The 21,074-nt window shown below is 38.3% G+C and overlaps 1 protein-coding gene across 3 annotated transcripts in view; it reads left to right on the plus strand.

Moving 5' to 3' along the window:
* The first annotated feature begins 3,266 nt into the window (after positions 1-3,266).
* Positions 3,267-21,074, plus strand: part of CAPN7 (calpain 7) — a 37,134-nt gene continuing 19,326 nt past the window's right edge. The window contains exons 1-8 of one of the 3 annotated variants that reach the window (XM_082392662.1): positions 3,267-3,812; positions 6,075-6,183; positions 9,868-10,025; positions 11,525-11,592; positions 13,564-13,764; positions 15,526-15,612; positions 19,088-19,214; positions 20,333-20,418. In XM_082392662.1, the coding sequence (XP_082248788.1) occupies positions 3,711-3,812; positions 6,075-6,183; positions 9,868-10,025; positions 11,525-11,592; positions 13,564-13,764; positions 15,526-15,612; positions 19,088-19,214; positions 20,333-20,418 (938 nt within the window). In that variant the 5' untranslated portion in view covers positions 3,267-3,710. The remainder of the gene's footprint in view (positions 3,813-6,074; positions 6,184-9,867; positions 10,026-11,524; positions 11,593-13,563; positions 13,765-15,525; positions 15,613-19,087; positions 19,215-20,332; positions 20,419-21,074) is intronic. The other 2 variants (XM_082392660.1, XM_082392661.1) reach the window with 2 other exon arrangements.

Genomic DNA, 21,074 nt, shown 5'->3' on the forward strand with positions numbered 1-21,074 from the left:
CTCTAGGTCTCTCTCAGCTCTCTGGAGGGTGGGGGCCCCCATACTGCAGGATGAGGGCATTTTGACCAAGCACCTCTGAGTGCTTAACGTTGGGCAAATTCTGCCCTGGTAAGCATCACAGCCCTGGCAGAGCAGGTGGCAGTGCTACTGGACATACTGGCATACATTCCCCAGAGGCAGCTGTCATGAGGCTCCACCACCTCACTCCAGGGTTTTCTGGATAATCTGTGATTGCAGAATATAATGTCAATATATAAATATCAACTGTATTCCTATATACTAGCAAAAACAATTGGAAATTGAAACTAGATAAACAACGCCATTTAAAATAGCATCAGAAATATGAAATGCTTGGAGATAAATCTGCCAAAAGATGGATGTATAAGACCTGTGCCCTACAGAACATTGCCGAGAGCAATGAGAGAAGGCCTGAATACGTGGAGAGGTTTACCATGTTCATGGATTGGAAGTCTCAATGTTGTTAAAGACTGCAGATACTTTGAAGCTTCGACTTGCTTTTACCCAGCTTTATCTCACACTCTCATTTGTCTTTGTATTTTCAATGTGTCACTCTGTGCCTGGCACCAAGCAGGCATCCAGTGTTCAGTGAATAAGTGAACAAGGAATAAGGGAATAAATGAGCAGGTCCCAGGAGGGGTCACAACTGCCTGGGAGAGTTAGAAAAGCCCCCTTCAAGGTGGGCTAGGAATTCTATAAGCTGAGATGAGAGGGGAACATTAGACACAGAAGTCCTCTTACGAGCGAGTAAAACTGCATTCATCTGCTGTAACTTGGGGATCAGTTCCTGCCAGACAGTGGCTACAGACACCTTCAGAACACACCCTGAGCTCCTGTTCTGAATGACCTTCTACTATGTGTTAAGGAATTTCTATTTCATTCTTTAGAATAAAGATGGGGGAGGGCGCATTGAGTATATTTAGTTGGGAGTTCACTCATTCAACATTTTGAAATATTTATCCAACAGCTGCTCTGGGCCAAAGCTTGGGCTTAATTCTGGGATAAAACTGGTGAAGACAGAAACCATCCCTGCTTCAGTTATAAAACTGTTGTAGCTAATGATGGGAATGATGTTTGTGCCAGGCAGAGTCAAATTCTCCACCTATGCTCTTTACAACAGTCCAATGAGATAGTTATTACTATTAACTTCACAAAATGTGAAGAAACGGTTAAATTAAGAAATGAGTCCCATTTAAATGCAGGCCAACTGACTAAATTAATTTTTTTTTTTTTTTTAGAAAGTGAATTTTTTTTTTAGTTTAATTTTTATTTATTTATTTATTTATTTATGGCTGTGTTGGGTCTTTGTTTCCGTGCGAGGGCTTTCTCCAGTTGTGGCAAGTGGGGGCCACTCTTCATCGTGGTGCGCGGGCCTCTCATTATCGCGGCCTCTCTTGTTGCGGAGCACAGGCTCCAGACGCGCAGGCTCAGTAATTGTGGCTCACGGGCCTAGTTGCTCCGCGGCATGTGGGATCTTCCCAGACCAGGGCTCGAACCCGTGTCCCCTGCATTAGCAGGCAGATTCGCAACCACTGCGCCACCAGGGAAGCCCTAAAACAATTTTATTGAGGTGTAATTAAGAAAAATTAGAAGCATGCATTTATCTTTTTTTGCTGTACAGCAAAGTGATTCAGTTATATATACATATATTCTTTTCATATTCTTTTCCATATGGTTTCTATATACAGTAGGACCTTGTTGCTTACCCATCCTATATATAATAGTTTGCATCTACTAATCCCAAACTCCCAATCCTTCCCTCCCCCACCCCCCCCTCACCCTTGGCAACCACAAGTTTGTTCTCTATGTCTGTGAGTCTGTTTCTGTTTCGTAGATATGTTCATTTGTGTTGTGTTTTAGATTCCACGTATAAGTGATATCATATGGTATATGTCTTTCTCTTTCTAACTTCACTTAATATGATAATCTCTAGATCCATCCATGTTGCTGCAAATGGCATTATTTCATTCTTTTTTATGGCTGAGTATTATTCCGTTGTATATATTTACCACCTCTTCTTTAACCATTCATCTATCGATGGACATTTAGGTTGTTTCCACGTCTTGGCTATTGTAAATAGGGTAGTAGTACACATTTAAAATGTACAGTGTGATGGGTTTTAACAAATGGATGTACATTTTGACATCACCCACCAACAAGATACAAAACATTTCCGTCACCTCCAAAGGTTCCCTTATCCCTTCCCAACCATTGATGTAATTCTGTCACTGGATGGGATCTCTTTGAGGGCGAGAGAGTGGGCTCTTGTCCAACACTCGGAAATGAATTGTCCGTGGAGACACCGCACTGACAAAGCAAAAGACTTTATTGGAAAGGGTCCCTTAGGCGGACAGCAGCAGGGTAAGGGAACCCAGGAGAACTGCTCTGCCTCACGGCTCGCAGTCTCAGGTTTTATGGTGGTGAAGTTAGCTTTCTGGGTTGCGGTTGTCTCTGGCCAATCATCTTGCTTTTGCCTTCATTTGGTCCAACTCAGGGCCCTTCCTGGTGCATCCTTCAGTCAAGATGGTTTCCAGCGGGAGGATTTCTGGGGAGACTGGCAAGACATCTTATGGACTGGTGTCTCCTCCGCTTCTTGGCCTCTCCTGGATTTTCCCTGGGTTGGTTGTGGGTCCTTCACTGGTTTTGTGTTCTTTTGAAGCATCCTGAGGTGGGAGACTGAAGCAAAGGTGTTACGGTGCCCCGCCAAGGCAGGCAGTTTTAGTCAATGTCTCCCTAACAACTTCTTACGTTATTGATTAGATTCCTCTTTGCTAGTGTTCCCTGTAAACAAAGTCGCTCAGTCTGTATTCTTGTGTCTTGCTTCTTTGACTTGGCGTGAATTTTGAGTTTTATCCGTATTGTGGAGCCTCTCACTAGTTTATTTTTATTATTTCTGAATTCAGAGTTTTAAGGGAGAGAGAGAGACATTAATCAAATAATCACCTAATTGAGTATTTAATTACAACAGCATTAAGTTAACCTAAGGAGAAGTACACGGGAAAATGCATTACCTTGTTTGTTGACAATTCAACCAATACCATACACTGGGGCATGTATACAGGGTTAATTAAGACTCAGCTTGTGGATATAAATGTTATTAAAAAGTATCACATAAGAATCGTATATCCTTACTTCACTTCCCTAATTTAAAAAAAAAAGTCATCTCAGATGATGTTGGAAAGCACTGCTCACCTTCTCTTTACACTCAAGAGGGGACAAATGTTCCAGGAGGCGCATGCGCCCCTCCTCCTAGCCTGGCCGGCAACAGGCTCCACAGTAACTGCCCGGACAGGCCGACTGCGAAGCCGGCAGCCGCTCAGACGTGGCACCTCTTTTGCCAGCCCAATCCCGGGCGCCCCGGCAGTCACGTGCACACGGCACCAAGCAGGCCGGGCCCTGCCCACCACCCGCGCCTTCCCGCACCCTCCGGCGAGCCCGGCAGCCCAGGCTACCGAAACACCTACGCCGGCCGGGCTGCGCCTGCGCAGTGTGACCGGTGGGCGGGACGGGGAATGCGGCGGCCGCGGAGCGAGGCTGCCCGCGGGCGAGGAGTCGGAGTTTTGCCGAGGGGCCGGTCGGCGTCCTCTCTCAGCCGCCGGAAGTGAGCTCCGCCGCTCTTTCCGCGCGGCCCGGGTCCTCGCCCGGCCCCCGGGCGCGCGGCAGTCGGCGGGGGTCCTCGGCGCTGGGCAGCCATGGACTCGGCGGCGCTGGAGCGGGACGCGGTGCAGTTCGCGCGGCTGGCAGTGCAGCGCGACCACGAGGGCCGCTACTCGGAGGCCGTGTTTTACTACAAGGTGGGCCGGGGACGGGTCCATGTGCCGATGGGACGGGCGCGCTCGGCGTGGCGGTCCCCCGTCCCGCTGTCCCTCTCGGGGCGGTGGCCGGGCTGAGGGGTCAGGCCTGCCCCCGCCCCAGGGTCCGGCCCGCGGCGGGCTTGGTCGCCGCTTTGGGGTCGGTCCTGGCCGGCGAGTCCCCAGGTGACCGCTCCTGAGGGCGGCGGCGGAGCTGGGCTGTCAGCTCGCAGCTTCTCACCGTCACGGATGTACACGGAAACAGTGCTCACGGAAGAACGCAGAAAGTCAATCAAAGAATAAAACATCGCGTATCCTAGTATCTGACATCTACGTATCTTTGTTTTTCTACGCATGTATGTGTACACGCCTTTTTAAAAAAACAAACTTGGATCAGACTGTTTATACTTTTTTAAATCTGTTCTTTTCATTTGAACTTTTAAAAATTTTTGATTTTTTTTAAGGTTTCATAGTATAAACTTGTTAATGATAGATGTATAGTATTCCATTATGTGGGTGTGCCATAGTTTATTTACAAACTCTTCTGGCCATTTTATGTTCATTATGGTTCTTCAGCATCATAATACCCTTATAGCTAATGCTTTACACGTTTCTTTGATATTTCTTTTGGGTAAATTACTGGGGCCAGAAATATTAAATCAGAGTAGGAGCTCACAGCCTACCCCTGCTCCCCAATCCTGAGTATTTGCAAACACACCCCTCCGGCTCCCCGTGCAGGTAGCTGTATCCTCTTGACATTGTCATCTTTTCTTTTAGAAAGAATTCGATAATACAGTAGTCGTAATTTTTTTCCATAAACCTATATGCTGTCAATAATGTGTGGTTTGCTTTTCTCAGATTAATATTTGATTGCCTTCATTTTATAATCTATATTTAGAGACTTTGGGTGTGTTTCAGAATCATTCTTTTTGGACTTTTTTTTTTGACAATTTCATGACGGTGGTATTTCTTTAAAAGTAAAACTGTGTTTTATTAGTTTTGTGAAATAACTGACAAATGTTCATAGGTAAAAATAGTGCCATGTAAAATAGCTTTTTTAAAGCGAAAGGAAGTACTGTACAGTGCCTCTTGTTTTGCTGTAGGATGACACGCGTGTTGTTACAAAGAATTTCTTTTCCTTGAGAGAATCAGAAAAGTGGTTGTGTTTCTAGGAGCTATTTATGTAAACTGTATCAGATATTTAGTGTTTTCTGTCTTCATGCTGTTCTGTTAGGGATGCCTTCATTGTTAATCACTTTCAAGTGTAAACAAAATGAGCAAAATAAGGTTGATACCAACAATTTAAAAAATTAGTTTTAATATTTACATGTAGAGTTATATTTTCCTCCCCTGAAATATCTGAATTGCAGAATCTAGGAAAACATATCTTTTCTACCCCCAATTTCCATTTGGATCAAAACTGTACTCATCTTACTGATTTTGTAGGTTCAGGGAAACAACTCCTGCTCCAATAACTGGATTCAAAAAGTGATGCTGAGTAGATGGCTTCTTTGGATCCAGATAACGAGGCGTGAGGTTCCTTGAAGTACACACGCTTAGATTACTGCAGGGAAGGTGGTGGTACTTGGGAAAGTCTCTCTGTGGTTCTTGTGTGTGGTAGCGTTGGTCACCCTCCTGGAATGGTGATGGCGAGAATGGAGGCTTTTCCTCGCGAGCACAGCCTAACTGGCTGAGAAAGTCATGGAATAACTGGAAGACAAATCCAGTTTTTCTTAATTAAAATAAGTTTATTTCATACAACTGAAATCTGCCTTAAAATGTGTCCCCCTTTTGACAATATTTTCTGTGGAGAAAAAGATTTTCTTTCCACTGTGAGATATTTAACCTTTATAATTTCTGATAACCTTTTATTGATATTTAATTTAATTGTATCAGGTATTATCTGTTCTAATGTTTTCGAGACTCAGTTCACCTTTTAACAGTGTATAATTTCAAGTCTGACCTATTGCATAAAGAAAAAGGAAAACAGAGAACATATAAATCACAGTTATTCTAAGAAAATACTATAATCAACCCCTTCTATTTGACTTCATAAATTTTCAACAGTAGGAGGAAGAGAGCATTGAGAACTGAAAAAAAGTAGTAAAGGAATATATAACTCATTTACTTTACGAAAAAAATTACTGGTATCATAAAGACATTCTTGTTTTGTCATTCATAGAAACCAATAGTTAGAAAGTGGTAAAGAAAATTCAAATTGTAATTGATCTGTTAGATTCCTTTGAATTCTTTTTTTACTTTTAGGAAGCTGCACAAGCTTTAATTTATGCTGAGATGGCAGGATCAAGCCTAGAACATATTCAAGAAAAAATAAATGAGTATCTGGAAAGAGTGCAGGCTTTACATTCAGCAGGTTGGTAAAGGACTACTAACCATGTCACTGTATTGTTTTTTCTTCTGTCCCATCACATCTTACTTTTCCCCTGTGTTTCTCTTTCCTTTTCGTTTTCATCTTTGATTCTTGATCCTCACTTGGTTGCTGCTCATTTCTTTTTTGGTAATCACATCTTTGAAAATCATAATGTGGAAATAAGTGATAAATCTGTGAAGAGGAACCTTAGAGGTGATATAGTCTGATATCCTAATTTCCCAGAGGATAGAGATGAACTATCTACATTCGAACAGTGTATCATTGGCAGAGTCAGTATTAGGACCCTGTTAAAATATGCTTTTAAACATCTGTCACATGCCCCCTCCTGCTATTAAAATTAAATGACTCCTCCTCTTCAGTGTCTAAAGACTTCAACAGTGGGTTCACAGTCTTTACTATATCGATATCCTCAACCTCAAGACCTTAGCTAAACTCTTGTTTTAAACCATATCTTGGAAAAGGGACATGTAAGCAGAGACCTGGAACAACCTGTAGTTATTTTTGCAAACGCTGTGAAACAAGTTCACAGGCTTAATGATCACAGTTCTGTTAGAGGTAAGTGGTTCCTGGCGAAATCTGCTGTTCACGTGGTAGGAAAGAAAATGATCATCTATTGACATTTTGTTTTAGGAATGCGTTCATGTCACTGAGGACTCTTTTTAACCCCTTTTTTTCTGTGGCTGTATAATAAAGCCACAAGCTTAGAGGAGTCTTATTCAGCATTCTCTGATGGACTTTGTGCTACTTTTTACCACTCATTCTGAATAGATATGAGCAGTTACAAGCTCATAGTTAGGATAAAGTAGATTTGATTGTTGGATTTCTTGTTATGACAGTCCCCTTACAGACATGGCACTTTTCTTTAAGACAATGCCCAGAAATTGCATGCATTGAAAAGTGGACTGCCTGTGTGTCAGGGCCTCACTTAATACAGAGTTATACTGATTCATGTATTCAAAATACCATGGAATTCAGAGGCACTTCATTTTCCCAGCTAAGTAAATGAAGTTTTTAAATTTATAAATGTGATGTTTATATGATACTCAGGCACAGAATGAGACAGCCCTAATCTCTTGAAGAATGAAAACTTACCAGTGAAACAGAAGTAAAGTTCAAAAAGGATTTTTAAAGCATAATAATACATTAAATGTTTTGCCGGTTTTTCGACCTATTTTGTTCAACAAATGGCATGTAATTTGTAGAGAATTAAATGGTTTACTTAATTATTATTTCAAGCAGGAGAGTCCTTTATCAAATAAAAATCTTGTTCAGAATCCCAATTTTTAAAACAGATAAAGTCTGCTGACAGTCAAGAGACTTTGAGAGATGGCTTGACTTTAGGGTTGGGGAAAGGTAACCCAGTTTGAAATTCACCAGTGTAGTATAAGAAACTCAAGACTTGGAATTAAAAGATCTAAGTTGAGTCCCTACCCTTCCATTGTAGCTGTGAAACCGTAGGCTAGATAGTTATTCTCAATTAGACTTGGTTTTGCCCCTCAGGAGACATGTGGCAATGTCTGGAGAGGTGTTTGGTGTTTATGCCGGGGTAGGGATGCAGTATACTACTAGCATCTGGTTGGGTAGAGGGCAGGGATAGTGCTGCAGGGAAAATCCTATAATGCATAGCGCCGTCCACAGCAAAGAATTATCCAGTCGAAAATGTCAGTAGTGCCAAGGCTGAGAAGCCTTGAGCTAAATATTTTAACATTCATTTAATAAATGGGATTAATACATACTTTAGAGAGGTGTTACCGAGGGTTACAGTTTTTAAAAGATCAGACACAATTTTGAGACAAACAAAATTTAAAACTTATTAAAAATAGTTTTATTGAGATGTAATTCACATACCATAACATTCAACTTTTTACAGTGTACAGTTCAGTGGTTTTTAGTGTATTCCCAGAGTTGTGCAACCATCACCTCTAACTTCAGAACATTTTTGTCACCCTTAAAGAAACCTCTTAGTCATTAGCAGTCACTCCCCATTCCACACCCTAGGCCCTAGCAACCACTAATCTATTTTCTGTCTCCATGGATTTGCCTATTCTGGACATTTCATATAAATGGAGTCATCAGTATGTGGTCTTTTGTGTCTGGCTTCTTTTATTTAGCATAATGTTTTCAGGGTTTATCCATTTTGTAGCATGTATCAGTGCTTCATTTCTTGTTATGGTTAATACACCATTGTATTAATATACCACATTTTATTTATCCATTCATCAGTTGGTGGACATTGGCTTGGTTCCACCTTTTGTCTATTATTAGTAATGCTGTTATGACCACTTGTGTCTAAGTTTTTGTGTGGACATATGTTTTCAGTTCTCTTGGATATATACCCACAAGTAGAACTGCTAGGTCATATGGTAGCTTTATGTCTAACTTTTTGAGGAACTGCTAAACTGTTTCCCACAGTGGCTATACCACTCTACAATTCCACCAGCAATGTTCCATTTCCTTCACATCCTTATCAACACTTGTTATTTTCTGTCTTTTTTTATTTTAGCCACCCTAGTGGGTATAAAATGACATCTTATTGTGGTTTTGATATGCACTTCCCTGATGACAAATGATGTTGAGCATCTTTCCACATGCCATTTGGCCATTGAATATCTGCTTTGGAGAAATGGCTACACAGATCCTTTGCCCATGGTATAAGTCAGGCTTCTCCAGAGAAATAGAACCAGTAGGATGGACATAAAGAGATTTATTATGAGGAATTGGCTCATGCAATTATGGAGACTAAGAAGTCCCACTGTTTGCCCTCTGCAAGCTAGAGACTCAGGAAAGCCAGTGGTGTGGTTCAGTCCAAGTCCAAAGGCCTGAGAAGTAGGGGACCTGATGGTGTGAGTTCCAGTCCGAGGTCAGGAGAAGACCAGTGTGTCAGCTCAAGCAGTCCTGCAGTGAGGGCAGATTCTCCCCCTCTGCCTTTTGTTCTGTTCAGGCCCACAGTGGATTAGATGATGCCCACCCACACTGGGGAGGGCAGTCTGCTTTCAGTGTCAATGCAAATGCTACTTTCCTTCAGAACCATCCTCACAGGCTACCCAGAAATCTTGTTTAGCCAAATAGCTGGGTAACCTGTGATCCTGTCAAGTTGACACAAGTTGATGACATAATCATCACACCCATTTTAAATTGGGTTTGTCCTTTTATTGTTGAGTTGTAAGAGATCTTTATATGTTCTAGATGCAGGTCTCTTATGGATACATATCTTTATATTAAAAACAAACAGAAGCACTTATTTCAAAGAGCAGTAAAAATATAGCTTATTCTGGACCCAGATGAATGGGAAACAGCATGCATTTTATTATCAAGGCCTAGTATATTATATAATTATTGTCTATACTGAATAAAAATTTAAATTACCTTAAAACATAATTGAGTTTCTTTCGATTTAGTCTTTTCCAAGTTTCAGTTTTGTTTTTTGTGGGGAGAACGCCTATGTTTTATTTTTTAAATGAAGAAAGTGCTGGTAGGGACAGAGAGAAATTCAAGGGAAATTTTTTTAAGGATTTTTTTTTGACCTTGCTAAGCTTTTTAAATGAAGGATTATAGAGTTTTGGTAAAGAATGTATTAAAATGGTATGTTGTTCCCTGGATACATATATAGGTATGTGGCTTTCTTCCTATGCTAGTTCTTCTATGTGGCTTTTTTTCCTATCCTAGTTCAGTCAAAGAGTGCGGATCCTTTGAAATCAAAACATCAGTTGGACTTAGAGCGTGCCCATTTCCTCGTTACACAAGCTTTTGACGAAGATGAAAAAGGGAACGTTGAAGATGCTATAGAACTGTATACAGAAGCTGTAGATCTCTGTCTGAAAACCGTATGTATAATAGCTACAAGTTAAGTTTGGTGGAATTATGCTAAGAAATTTCTCCCCTTACTAGTGAGTTTTACTTAACAATTTCTTAAAGAAAAAAAATTATCCTGTTATTATACATGTAACTAAGTTACTCCTCATTAAAAGATAGTGAAGAATAGAAAATTAATAATGGACTTTAACATCTTGTTAAAAATTTGACAGTATTGAGATTGAGTCCCTTGGCAATTGTTTTTTAAATTATAAGTACCATTTTTGACCTTTTTATACCCCTATAACAAATTAACTTATTATAGGAAGAATTCACCATCACAATCTGTGAATTTAAAATAAACTTCCTTGGGGAGGGATAAATTAGTAGTTTGGGATTAATAGATACACACTACTGTATTTAAAATAGATAAACAACAAAGATGTACTGTATAGCACAGGGAACTATACACAGTATCTTGTAATAACCTATAATGGGAAGGAATCTGAAAAAGAATAGATATATATGTTTAACTGAATCACTTTTCTGTATACCTGAAGCTAACACAACATTGTAAATACTTCAATTTAAGAAAAAAAAAAAGGGAAAAAACAACTTTGGTTCATCACAAAAAAAATAAAACTTCCCCCTTTTTTTCAATTTCATACACTAAGAAATAAGTTAGTGGTTTGGGAGAGCTTTATTAATTTGCAGTGTAGAGGCTATATGTTGAGCGGTTTTTACTGCTTCCCGAGGAGCCCGGTGGGCCTGTTAGCTCTCCGGGGCATCTAGTGTGTAAGAGTAGCGCATTGACAGGAGCATGTGACGTGGTCGAGAGTGGTGTTCTCAGCATTGTTCAGAGGGCCGGCTCTTTGTCCAAGGGCTTTTATTCAGAGGAACTATCTAGCCTCATTTCTGTAGGTACCTGAGTCTACGGGTAAGTGCTGGGTTTTTTTGTTTTTAATTATGTAAGTTTCGGTGCACAGTACAGCATTATAATTCGACATCTGTATGCACAGCAAAGTGATCACCACCGCAAGTCTGGTTACCTTCCATCCCCATACAGATGACCCCCTTCGCCCATTTCACCTGTCCCCCAACCCCCTTCCCCTCTGGAAACCACTAATCTGTTCTCAGTACCTATAAGTTTGTTTTATTTTGTCTGTTTATTTGTTTTGTCTTTTAGACTCCACATATGAATGAAGGCATAAGGTGGTTGTCTTTCTCCTGCTGACTTATTTCACTTAGTACGGTAGCCCTGCTCTTCTGGGGTTCCTGCTGCCAGACCTGTGGCACTGTGATTATACGGTTGTGTTCACCCGAATTAAGTGGTGTTAGGGTTTACCTCAGTGACGAGTTTTCAGCACAATTTAAATGATACCTTTAAGGACAAAAATAAAGTGTCTTGGTTTATTCTCTCATAATTTTAAGAAGTGTAATGTGCATTGTAATTTTTTTTTTGCTTAGAAATATCATGGATCAGGCAAATTAATAATTATGCTTTGGAACATCTGTCTCTCTTTCTCTTAAGTCTTATGAAACCGCTGATAAAACTCTGCAAAACAAACTGAAGCAGTTGGCACGACAGGCACTAGACAGGTGAGTTTTGGTCCCTCGAGTTCGTATCTGTGGATGGCAGCGTACTGTGTTACTGCAGTGCGACCGGTTTATATGAATGTGTGGTGGAGCTCGTGGTAACAAACCTGAGATCCAGAGCAAAGCTGCCTTCTTCCTCTGAGTGAATTTACCCCTCTCTAGTTCCCTGCTGCTTTTTTCTACATGTCATTTTGGCTCATTAGATGGTGAACTCCTTAGGGGAACAGAGAGCATCTTAGTGTCTTCATCCCTGCTTTAAACTCAAAAAATAGCAAATGAGTCAAGAAATATTTTATTTAGTTTTTGCTGTGTCTAAAACAAAAATGAGGTATTTGAAATGGAAGACTCCCTTCTGTTGTTTAATATCAGACTTCCAAAGAGAGAACTTCCAGAGAGCCTTCCAGAGCTACTACTAGAAATGGAGAAACAGAGTGAGCCAGCCGTGCAGATACCTCAAATTATACATGTGTGTATCTCCCTTAACTCTTTGCTCAAATGTCAACTTTTCAGTAAGGCCTGCCATCACCATTCTGTTTAAAATTTAATCTCCTCCAGTACTTTCATCCTGCTTTGTCTGTTCTAATATTCTTTCCTGTAGCTCTTACTGTTTTCTAAGGTATATGAAATTTACCAGTTTATCATATTTGTTATCAATGTCTATGTCCCTTCTAATCACTGTCCCCCAAATATAAGCTCTTTGAGGACAGAGAATTTTGTCTTTGTTCAATGCTGAAACCAAGCACCTAGCAGAGGGCAGACATACAATATGTGCTCAGTAGATATTTGTTGAGAAATAATGAATGTATTTGCACAAGAGAATTATACCTCTTGTATAGACAGAGCATTGTAGGCAAAGGAAAAGGGTGGAATGGCATTTATAGTTATAGCACGAATTAATAAAATATCTCCTTTTGAGGCTCAGACTAGGTAGCTGTGCTACCCCCAGCCCTTCTTTTTTATTGAGGTATAGCAGTTATCCCTCCTTTTCATTACCATCAGCTAACATTTAGTTTGTTTCTCCAAATTCATGAAGTTATGGGCACTCAACACATAGCTATCTTCTCCATTTTTACTTCTTTCCCCAGTCAGAATCATAGATGGCTTTTATTACCTATGTGGGTAACCCATCTAGTACTCTTCTGAGTGCATCCTCAGCGCAGGGGCATGGGTCAGTCATGGGATCCTTTGAGGATCTCTTCTAAAGAATGGACACGCTCTACGGAAAAGATAACGTAACATTTTATTTGCATATAATTTCAGTGTTAACAAGACTCATATAAGGACCTTAGATTAAGAGCTTCTGTTTTTAGCTTGTTAGTTCTTTGACGGAATAAAGTCAAAATTCCCTTAAATACCATGTGAGGCCTTCTGTGATCCAGTCCCTGCCACTGGTCTCATCTGCTGCTGCCTCTCATTCGTACTGTTACAGGGGCCCCGTCCATTCTTTTGAAATTACCTTAGCTTGTTACACGTTTGCTCATGCTGTTCACTCTGCTTAGAACCCTTCCTTGCTCCCCAGGTGGATTCTTCTGCAGCTCAAATGTCAATTTGGAAAAATGTTCCCTGACTCACCCGCTTCCCATCAAGTCAGTAATTTCTACTGTGCATTCACTTGCATAGAGTACTTCCAGCCTCGCATCTCACTTTTGATGCAACTGTCTCTCTCCCCACAACGCTAGGAGCACCTTGAGAGTAGGGTTTGTGTTTCGTACATTCTTGTATCCCCCTTACTTTGCATGGGATCTGACATGCAATAAGTGCTCAATTAATGTTGTCAATAAAATGTTGTTTGCAAAAATACTTACCTTTGGGAGTAGCATAAGTAGTGAACTGTTGACTAGTATGTAGGAATTTTATATACTAATTTTACATTAGGGATGCTTGACTGGTTCTTGAAGTAAATTTTATGTTCTGGAAAGCTTAAATGTGAGAAGAAAAACTAGAACAGTTTTTCTGTACCTCTCTCTATTGTAGAGCAGAAGCATTGAGTGAGCCTTTAACAAAGCCATCATGCAAAATCAAGGCAACGAATATTAAACCAAAGCCACCTCCAGTGAGAGCACATTTTCCACTAGGAACTAATCCCTTCCTTGAAAGACCTCAGCCAGTTATAAGTCCACAGTCATGTGATGCACAAGGACAGAGATACACAGCAGAAGAAATAGAAGTTCTCAGGTAAATAAATCAGTTTATGATTGGTTGTAATGAACAAAACCAAGTTTTGTTAACATAATCAATGCAGGTAATGTTACTCATTAGGTTTGCTGAGTTGTAGTCACATCTTTGGTATAATGTGTCGTGCTGTTATGTAATTATAAATTATGTTGTCACATGGTCACAACTTGAAATGGTTAAAATTTCTTCTAATATATTTTAGTATTCTCATTTCCACTAGATGTATTTTTTTCTGAAAATCTAGCATTCTTCAAAATTGAATAATAAAGGTTATGGGGCAAAGTAGAACTATGGCAGACCATTCATCATCTCTTCCAGCTTGTGACCAGAGCCCTAATTGTTACCTTGAAATAGCAGTCTAGGCCAGAGTCAGCAAAGGGCAGCCTTAAGCTATGAATGGTTTTTTTACATTTCTTTAAAGGGTTGCAAAAAAGAAAACAAAAAAAACCAGAATATGTGACAGAGACCTCACTGCAAAGACAAAACTAGATACCGTCTGACCCTTTACAGAAAAAGTTTGCCAACACCTGGGCTGGGAAGCCAGCTCAGTGTCTGGAAGCAGCCTCAGGGGATATTAAAAATACAAAAGAACAGGCTGTGGAAATCCTTGATCGCTTTCTGAGCCGGTGCAGCTGCTCTTCACTTGGGCTTTGAAGGAGATCAGCCTGCTTAGAGCTGCGCGCGCGTCATGAAGTTGCTCTTTCTGGTTTGCTGGAATTGCGCTAGAAGGGCTCCTTCCTCTTTAGCAGCCACCTGAGGGCATTTTCCTCTCTTCCTGCTAAAGATTTTAATTCTACTCCTACTAATCTGGCTCTCTTTGCCTAGAAAAAAATGCATATGAACAAGCACAATACAAAGGAGGACAGAAAGAGTGGTTTTGGACCTGAGAGACAAGTTAGTAACAGTCCAACACTTTGGCTACTCAGCGTCCACATGCTCCCTTCTGCACACGTTTGAAATTCCGCACTACTACAGAACAGCTCTGTGTTTCTACCTAACAAGATGCAGCTGTCCTTCATACAAGTGAAAAGCTCTCACCATCTCAAGATGAGGGTACACAGATGTTATGTTCATCACCCGCTGTATTAATTAGTCCTCCAATTCAGTCATTGTCTCATTGTATATTGTTACCTAGAGACTAAATTGTGAAGTTACCCTGCAACTCCTTCTAAAGGAAAGGAGGGAAAGAAACAGAAGGAAATAGCTAATATATGCAAGTAAACATATAAACAAAACAGGAAGAGAACATGCAAAACTACTACAAGTCACATTTCTTAAATTTGTCAAGAGGCTGTAACTGTTATCTGTGCCACTACCTTCTTCACTACCCATTCCTTAGTCTAATAACCAGGAAATATAAAGAACATATTTCCCAGAATTGTAAATGTTATGTTTTCTAAATCCCCAAATAACTAAGCAATTGCTTTCTCTCTTGGGGCTTAGGAAACAATTCGCTTTGTGTCCTGGTGACACTTTCAGTACCTCTAGTGTAGCCCTATCTTGAGACAGTTGTTTTGTTGTAAAGGATGTTAGTCTTAAAAGAATAACTCTGATTGAATTGAATTGGATTAGTTATTTTCTGGTATTCAACTATTTCGTGAAAATTTTGTTCAAATAAAGTTATCAACATTACATGAGGTGGTGAGTTTAATTTTATTACAGTACCATACCTTGTCATTTAAATTTTAAGAAGTTTAAATAAAACTGGTAATTAAGGTAGACTTGAACATCTACTTTAGATTTTTTTCTTGTATTTTATAGGACAACGTCAAAAATAAATGGTATAGAATATGTTCCTTTCATGAACATTGATCTGAGGGAACGTTTTGCTTACCCAATGCCTTTCTGGTAAGTAAGCACTACTGCAATGTTTACTTTCAAAATTATTTTGATTTTTCAGTACTTTTCCCATCCTCTAGAGTCCAATTAAATCCATAGCCTTGAAATTAAAATGCGTAATAAAAAAATTCGATTGGGAAGGAGGTGTGGCAGCATCGCGAGAGTGCCTCCGACCCTTCCCTGGTGACGGGGCGCACGCGTCCTTTTGCCTAAGGTTATACTCATAGTGTCTGACGTGGTACCTGGCACAAGGTAAGTAGTGGGTAAATATTTGCCCAGTTGGTGTTGGATCACAGCAGAAAGGCAAGTCAGCAGAGATGTTGAATGGAAAGGTGGAATAGAATGACAGGGTTGTTGTTTACTAAGAAGATCCAATTCAAGAAGAGGATTCATTATGAAAGTGTTAGCACAGCCTGCCAGGACAGTGGCAGCTTATGTCAAGAACCTTAAAACCATTGTTTGTTTCAGGACTCCCAGCTTCTAGCCTTCCCAAGGAAACTAAAATTTGGTCAAAGATGTATATAATAAGAGCATTTACCAAAGTGTCTGTTACAGCAGAAAATTATTGAAACAAAGTTGGTATCTAGCAATATGGGAGTGATTAAATAATGGCACGCCTATATTATTATATTACATAGTATGCTCTCCACAAAAAATAAGTCCAAAGAATATAGGGAAAACGCTTGCGATATATGAATTTTAAAAGATAGAAAATTATATATAACATCCAAATTTTTTCTTTTCTTGTGTTTATAGATATATAGAAAAACATGATGTTAAGTTATACATCAAAATGTTTATAGTGGTTATCTCTAAGCAGCAAAATTAGGTGATTTACTTTTTAAAACATTTTTATTTTTCAAAATTTCTGCAGTGAGCATGTTATATTGTATTTATTATCAGAAAGCATCAGAGAATTGAATGCTTATTGTGTACAGAATATATAAAGACTATAAAGAACAAAAGAGCTGCTCTCTCATTTCTAGTGTTTTGCTGTTCTTGGATAGGCAGAAGTTAAACATCTCAAAGTCAGTAAGTTATCAGCATAACGTTTTCCTTAGGCACCCATGTGATGCTAGTGACTGATTTGGATCTAGGAAATGTTTATATCTAAGAAGCTTATAGCACTGATGTTAAGGGTACAGAATCCAGACCACGCTCTCCACTGCAAGTTTTTTAATCTGTCTCAGATTTTAAAGTAATAATAGAATCCACCTCATGGTGTTACTGTGATGGTTAAATGAGTTAATAAAATATAAAGCACTTACAAGGGTGCTTGTTCTGTAGCAAGCGCTATATAATAAGGATTAACTATTAGAACATAATTATTTTGTTAAATACTAAGTTATATTACATAATTTGGCTGTACATTTCAAATACTTTAAAAATGTTTATACCCCTGTGACCAGTGATTTCAGTTCAAGAAACCAATTCTAAAAAATATTTACAGGTCTAGTCGAAGATTTATATAAAAGATATTCATCAATATTATTATAATTATGAAAATGTGAATCAGTTATTCTAGAATGCTCTTAAATGGTTATATCGAAGTAGAGATATAAACTTCTGTTTATAAGTAGTTCCAGTCTTTGTGTAACAGATTGAGATAAATCATATTTTTAGTGCTCATACAACAGAATGTCCCTAAGAAGAATTTTGTACAATCATGAACAATCAAGTTTTCAAGAAATTAAGTAACATGGGAAAATGCTTACAATGTAATGGAAACAGAAAAATATAACTGTACCAACTCCCTTAGTTTAGGCATGGCATTTGTCAGAGTTGGGATTTTACATTGTGTGTGTGACCCCTTGCTCTGTGCTTGTCCTCTACATGGGACCATAAGCTGCATGAGGACAGAGAACATGTGCCTGCACAGTGTCTGGCATGTGGCAGGTGCTCAGTGAATACTTACTGAGTTAATTAAATTTTAAGAAAAATCAAGTAAAATTAAATGCTCTAACTGGCAAGATTTTTCCTTTCTTGTTTTCTGGATTATTTTACAGTAAGAATAATCGGAAGAAAAAGTAACAGTAAACATTTTAAAATTCAGAGATAGCAGACTGATGGCTAAAAGCTCCCCAGTGTATGAATCTTTGGTTAGAAAGATTGGGTGACTAAATTTTTTTCTTTTCTGGTCATGTATTATAATAAACATTATATTTATAAAATATTTTAAATATTTTTAAAGTTCTAAGAAATAAACATTGAATTTGTTAATTTAGTGGTGACTTGAGAGAACAGATATTAAGGAGTCTTGGATTTACTGAATTCTGGTTTATATGGCAGGTTAGATTTGACTCAGCCTTATTTTTTCTCCTAAGTTTTATGATAGCTGTCTTTAAATTCTTCTCAATTCACCCAGCTCACTGTCTGTTTAGTCAGGTCCTGATATTACACAGGTACCAAAATGTTGCCTAGAACACCAGTGGTTCTATGAGATGCATGAGATGATCATCAAAAAAGTTTGAGAAGTGTTATATACCATATTCTGCTCTAAGAGAGTTCCAGTAAACATTGGCTTATTAAAGGTTTAGAGATGTCCTTCCAATGAGAAAAACCAATACTTTAACGAGGAGTTTTCAGATCCCATCTGACCACAAAACTCTCTCTCTCCTAATGTCTATCAACAGTTTTTTTTTTAAAAAAAGTTATATTTTTTCAGTTTGCATATCATACAACTTATATTATCCTAGAAATCTTTTGAAACCCAAAGATTTGTTGCCCTTGCTCTAGAAGCAGCTTGAAGAAAGGTAGATTTTTAAAATTTTGTGCTGTACGTCAAGGTTACAGAAATATTACACAGTATATTCCTTACACAGTGTGAGTAGAGGGTAATGGGTAAGATGGTGGATTTGGCACCAGAGACCTGGATTCACATACCCTTTCTTCTTCTTAGCTCTACGACATTGCAAGTTATTTAATCACTTAAAGCTTTTTCCAGAAAATTTGCTTTAATAGAATTGTTTTGAAGATTAAATGAATAATGTATGTAAAATACTTTTGTGTGATACCTGGCACATGTTTATTACTCAGTAATTAGATACTCTCATTATTAGCCTTGCAGAGAAAAGTTTGTCCAGAGCCAGCATAAAGATCTGTAGCTTCCTCGGTCCTTTTGAATGAATCAGTTTGTATTGTTGTTAATGGCTCCATTTTACTGAAACTGAATTTCTTGAATATAACCATGCTAAATTAAACTCTTAAAGTATATTCTTAAAATAAATATAAAAGAGTTTAGGTTGCTCTTCTGTTTTCAGTTTTCTATGTACATTTTTTTTTAATTGAAGAGGATAATCAGATTGGATTCAAGGTTAAGTGTAAAGAGCCAAATTTGACCAGAGGGTTTTTTTAGGATTATATAGTTTAGCTGTGATCACTATACCAAAAAAAATTCTCTAGGAAATTTAATTTTGCTTTTGAGTCATCTTTTAAGATTAATTTTATCATTATTATTATTATTTAATTTTTGTTATCACCTCAGTGATAGATGTGGCAAGCTACCATTAGCACCTAAACAAAAAGCTACATTTTCTAAATGGGTACGACCAGAAGACCTCACCAACAATCCTACAATGATTTATACTGTGTCTAGTTTCAGCATAAAGCAGGTAAACTTTTGTTTTGTATAATTTTATATAAAAAGCCAACATTTTAAAGTAATTTGAATATGCATTTGCCTTTTTTTCTTAGATTTTTATTATATATTTAGATGCGTTAGTATAATTGGAAAAATTATTCATCCTGCATACTTTGACTTAGACATACTGAGATATGATAACTGTTGAACAATTACAGATTTTTATATACATCCTATTTATTGATATGTGCTTGTGGATGAGAAAGTTGAGAATCTGAATTTCACCTTTGATAAGAGAATAGATATGAAAGATAGAAAGGTATTGGGCTTATTTAAAACACTTCAGTGGTAGAACAACTCTGTGACTTTATTGTAAACTTTATTAATGACATTTGAGCATTGAAGTCACAGATGTTTTCCACATGAGTATAAAAATAATGGTCCTGAAATACTATGATTCAAATCTTTTGATGTGCATATTCATTTTAATTGGTCATATTATAGTAAACCAGCTTTTTAAAAATGCCCATAATTTTTTGTCATTAAAAAGAGTTTGGGGCTTCCCTGGTGGCGCAGTGGTTGAGAATCTCCCTGCCAATGCAGGGGACACGGGTTCGAGCCCTGGTCTGGGAAGATCCCACATGCCGCGGAGCAACTGGGCCCGTGAGCCACAACTACTGAGCCTGCGCATCTGGAGCCTGTGCTCCGCAACAAGAGAGGCCGCGATAGTGAGAGGCCCGCGCACTGCGATGAAGAGTGGCCCCCGCTTGCCGCAACTAGAGAAAGCCCTAGCACAGAAACGAAGACCCAACACAGCCAAAAATAAATAAATTAATTAATTAAGAATGCAAAAAAAAAAAAAAAAAGAGTGTGATTCAGTTGAATATGCTTTTTATCCATGTAGGAATGCTTCATCCATATTTAATTATTCTAACTTAACTTAATTGAAATACTTTGTTTTTCCTAGGATTTGTTGGAACAAAATATGTGTTAGTTGGCGCTATGGCATTTCTATTTATTATTTTCCTGTTCAAGCAACAGTGAAGATATTTAGTGTAAAAAGTTAGGCTCTAGATGCAATGCTTAAATATTGTGGTAATGTTGAAATTGCATGAATAAATGAATGTATTAATAAATTCTTATTAACAGACAATAGTATCAGATTGTTCGTTTGTGGCATCACTGGCTATCAGTGCAGCTTATGAAAGACGATTTAATAAGAAGTTGATTACCAGGTAAAATTTTATATTTGTCCCTTTAGCCCTTTTCATAGGATTGTCTCTTAACTAGAAATTAAAAGCTTGGGCTTTATCTGCACAGAAAGTGAGGAGGGCATATCACTTAGAATATTAGGGCCCTTGTGTGTCAAGCAGATGGTTTGTGAGTGTGGAAAGATTTGCTAAGACAGTCTAAGAACATATGCACATATAGTTAGAATAATATAAACGAAATAAATATGTTTTGAAATAAATGAAATTGGTCAAATTAAAATCATATCATATTTATAATTGCACTGTACTGTATAGTAGCCATAAGCCATATGTGGATATTACATACTTGAAATGGGCTAGTCTGAATTCAGATAGGCTATAAGTGTAAAATGGATCAGATTTTGAAAACTTAGCGCCAAAAAATGTCTCTTGGAAAATATCTCAAATTTTTATATTTATTATTTATTGAAATCATAATGTTTTTGATATATTGGGATAAAATAAGACTTTAAAATATAATGTATGAAATATAAAATAACATTTTTGTTGGCTAGAACTGCTTTAGAATGTACTGAAATGGTACTGGGAAATACTTCTTCTTTCAATTTTTAAAAGTTTTATTACCTTAAAATTATTCATTGTAAAAATTAAGCATTATAATTTTTTTGTACAACTCTTCC

Source organism: Balaenoptera borealis, assembly GCF_965194805.1.
Source record: "Balaenoptera borealis genome assembly, chromosome: 5".
In the NCBI taxonomy this organism is placed as follows: Eukaryota; Metazoa; Chordata; class Mammalia; order Artiodactyla; family Balaenopteridae; genus Balaenoptera; species Balaenoptera borealis.